The sequence below is a fragment of the Limulus polyphemus genome, unplaced genomic scaffold (genome assembly GCF_000517525.1).
Source record: "Limulus polyphemus unplaced genomic scaffold, Limulus_polyphemus-2.1.2 Scaffold46, whole genome shotgun sequence".
Lineage (NCBI taxonomy): Eukaryota > Metazoa > Arthropoda > Merostomata > Xiphosura > Limulidae > Limulus > Limulus polyphemus.
Genome location: NW_013665656.1, coordinates 771,009 through 774,555, shown reverse-complemented (window position 1 = coordinate 774,555; position 3,547 = coordinate 771,009). Strand labels below are relative to the sequence as shown.

Here is a 3,547-nt window from a genome sequence, read left to right as displayed (position 1 = left end):
GAATATTAATTTTTCTTCGAAATTTGGGTATCTTATATTTTCAGATTGGTAATTCAGCGACTGAGAGTAAAACTGACGGGTGATTATTTTACTTTTCTCCCTTGCAGTCAGCCATCAAATTAACAAGTTGGTGCTGACATCTTATATTTTCAGATTGGTAATTCAGCGACTGAGAGTAAAACTGACGGGTGATTATTTTACTTTTCTCCCTTGCAGTCAGCCATCAAATTAACAAGTTGGTGCTGACATCGGGCGGAAAGAATAGAAACAATTTCTAAAAAACAAAACCTAAAACTATTTGCTACTGATAATCACTTTGTACATGTAGTTTTATTTACGTTTTTAATGAATTTGCATTCTTGTATATTCTCCAGAGAAAAACAAGATCAAAACATTAGCACTATAATTCAGTTCCATCACAATCGTTTTACGAATTTCAACAATAAGAACAATAACAAAATATTTTACGAAAGAACAATTCTTTGTTCAGTAACGCAATATTTCATATTCGTCTTTTGTCACTTCGTTTGCATTTAGGCTTAAAACACCATTAACCAAATTTGGGTTAACTTCCAAAACATGCATCACTTTGAAAACCAGGAAAAAACACGTACTGTATTAATATTAATATGATAGTTCAGCCCCAGCAGAACATATCCATTATTTAATATGGCCACCGTGTTTGCTAATTAATTAGAAATTCTAAAAAAGAATAATTGCTTGAGGTATATTATTTTCAAGCAGCAGTATATGCAAATTCAGAGAGATTTCAGCTAACGACAAAGACTTCATTCTATATATAGTGTTCCATATTATACACATGATTACAATCCGATTGATCTGCATTTGAATGTATAAGAAAGTGTTTTAAGCTCTATTTTCATTGTTATGATTTACTTATTTCATAGAGGGAGCTGCTAATCGTGAGGATAACGCTTGATCTAGAAAGTTCGTAAAAGTAGTCCTAAAAGCCTAGAAAGTTCATGATGATGTAATAACTTAGAAATTCCGAGAAACAAGAGTACATTATAAATACGAATAATTAGTGCGTAAAGATTAAATGACCATTAAGTGTTCCAGTTCAGTATTAGGTAATGACAACTGTCGCATCTATCGATCGATTATCGAAAAAGTCAGTGACGTGCACAGGGAGGTGGCTGTATGAGCTCATGGCAATGTCCTTTATGTCCCAAAGGTACCCTTTTCCTCAGTCATAAAATTAGTCTACAACTACTAAAAGATACACATGATTTCACACTTTCCTTGCAATGAGTTATTTGGTAGAATAAAGATTCCAGCTTTAAAATGAATGGAACACAGGGATTTGTATGTCTTTATAGTAAAAACAATACTTGTGATATGCTATTGAGTGTTAACTCGCAATAATTTACTGTTTAATTTTAGATTTTAAAAGTGTTTATAAGACTGATTGAATAGAAATAACAAGGCAACCCATAACACTTCACTCCCTCCAAAAATAAAAAAATAAAAATAAGGGGGCTTGCCTTACGATTCTTGAAAAGTGCTCTTTTTGTCAAGTAGCCCCTGTACTTTTCATGTTCTCTGCACGTTGCTTAAGATAATTCTGCAAGAAAGTCCTAATTTGTCAGTTAGGCGTAGGTAACATCACTTTCGCAGTAACCGTTAACAAGGAAAATGTTGGTTGTGAACTTAGGCCTATAATTTGTGTAAAAGTGAACATAACCTATAACAAGCCTTATATAAGAAATAGATTAATCCGTTGTTCGTTTCACCAAATAATTCGAAAGAAATCACCCAAAGATAGAACACGGAAAATAATCTATATTTGAGGTATGGAAGCAACGTCCCCCCCCCCGGGCCTATACCACTGAAGTTTTACTATCAATGATCATTTTTCAAAGCATTATAAATAAGATTTTGTGGAAAACAATAATAATTCCTAGCTTTTTAAACTTACCTAAGCAAGGAACCTAGATATTTTAGTACAGCCACTAGATCTTCAAGGGTAACATTTGGGCACACTGGGATGGATAATATAGGTCGTCCTTTCTTGTCTACACCACCTGCAGGTTTCCAAGATTTATGTATTTACAAAACAAATTCTTACACACACTCATATATATATACCAACTGCATTTATATTTCTACTAAGACATACTGGTAATGTAGCTACGCTTATTCGTAATTACAGTATTAAAACCAAACGTCACTACGCTGTAGGGAGTTAACATGCAAGTTTAAGAAATTTCTTCCCAATCCTCTTATCGATTAGTCTGAAACAGTGTGAAACTTATTAAATCTTCGACTGGCATTATTAATTCCTGAAGAATCATATTGATATTGAAAACCTGTACAAGAGTCTGCCGGTCTGGCTTACCTGTTAAAATGTATTAGTCTGTACGTGTACAAATGCAATGTCTTTAATTTCTTTGAGGGCTATTTGCGCTAACCGTTCCTAATTTAGCAGTAATAGACTAGAAGGAAGGCAGCTAGTAAACACCACCCGCCGCCAACTTTTGGGCTACTCTTTTACCAACGAATATTGGAATTGACTGTCACTTTATAGCGCCCTATCGACTGAAATGGCCAGCATGTTCGATGGCGAGGATTTGAACCCGTGACCTACAGGTTACGAGTTGAACGTCCTAACCATCAGGCAATCCCAGTCCCAGCATGACTTTCAACGTCCACGTTAATAAATTATAACTTTTCCCGACAAATACTTTTTGTCTAAGTTTATTCGAAATTGATGTATTTTAAAAATAATATGACGAACCAAAAACTAAAAATAATTGAAATATACAATTTTTCATGAATGAAAAGAATATCTATTATTTTCTGTTTTCAGAAATCCAGAAACAAGTCATAACTAAGACACTCGTTATTATACATAATCAGTACGGTAATGAACACTCAGACAAACCGCGACGTGGACTGAGGTTTATTATGGACCTTCCCTGCCGTTTTTTATTCGTTTTGGGCTCCATGCTGACCTGATGAAGGTTTCAGGAAACCAAGAACAACGAGAGAAGTTCATAGAAAACTTGGTCCATCAACCGTAATGTGAACCACATTTGATTTTTTAATGACAGGTCTTTTTAGGTGGAACTTACTTTATCAATATATGTATTTTCAGTTTATTTTTAATTAATTACTATAAAACTGAAAGGTAGATAACAAATATTGTAACATAATACGAATGAAAAATAAGCACAATACTGACAAACTGTTACCAAATTGTCCTTGCACTTAGTGTATAGCAAGCACCTTGACTCTATACAAAAACCACCTAAATATTGTAACATAATACGGATGACAAATAAACACAATATTGACAAACTGTTACCAAATTGTCCTTGCACTTAGTGTATAGCACCTTGACTCTATACAAAAAACACCTAAATATTGTAACATAATACGGATGACAAATAAACACAATACTGACAAACTGTTATCAAATTGTCCTTGCACTAGTGTATAGCACCTTGACTCTATACAAAAACCACCTAAATATTGTAACATAATACGGATGACAAATAAACACAATATTGACAAACTGTTACCA

The 3,547-nt window shown here is 33.8% G+C and overlaps 1 protein-coding gene across 1 annotated transcript in view; it reads right to left on the bottom strand.

The window, feature by feature from the left end:
- The window catches only part of LOC106462582 (titin-like), a 454,586-nt gene that overhangs the window by 444,715 nt on the left and 6,324 nt on the right, over positions 1 to 3,547 (bottom strand). The window contains 1 exon segment of the mRNA XM_022390129.1: positions 1,940 to 2,045. Within this exon segment, the coding sequence (XP_022245837.1) occupies positions 1,940 to 2,045 (106 nt within the window).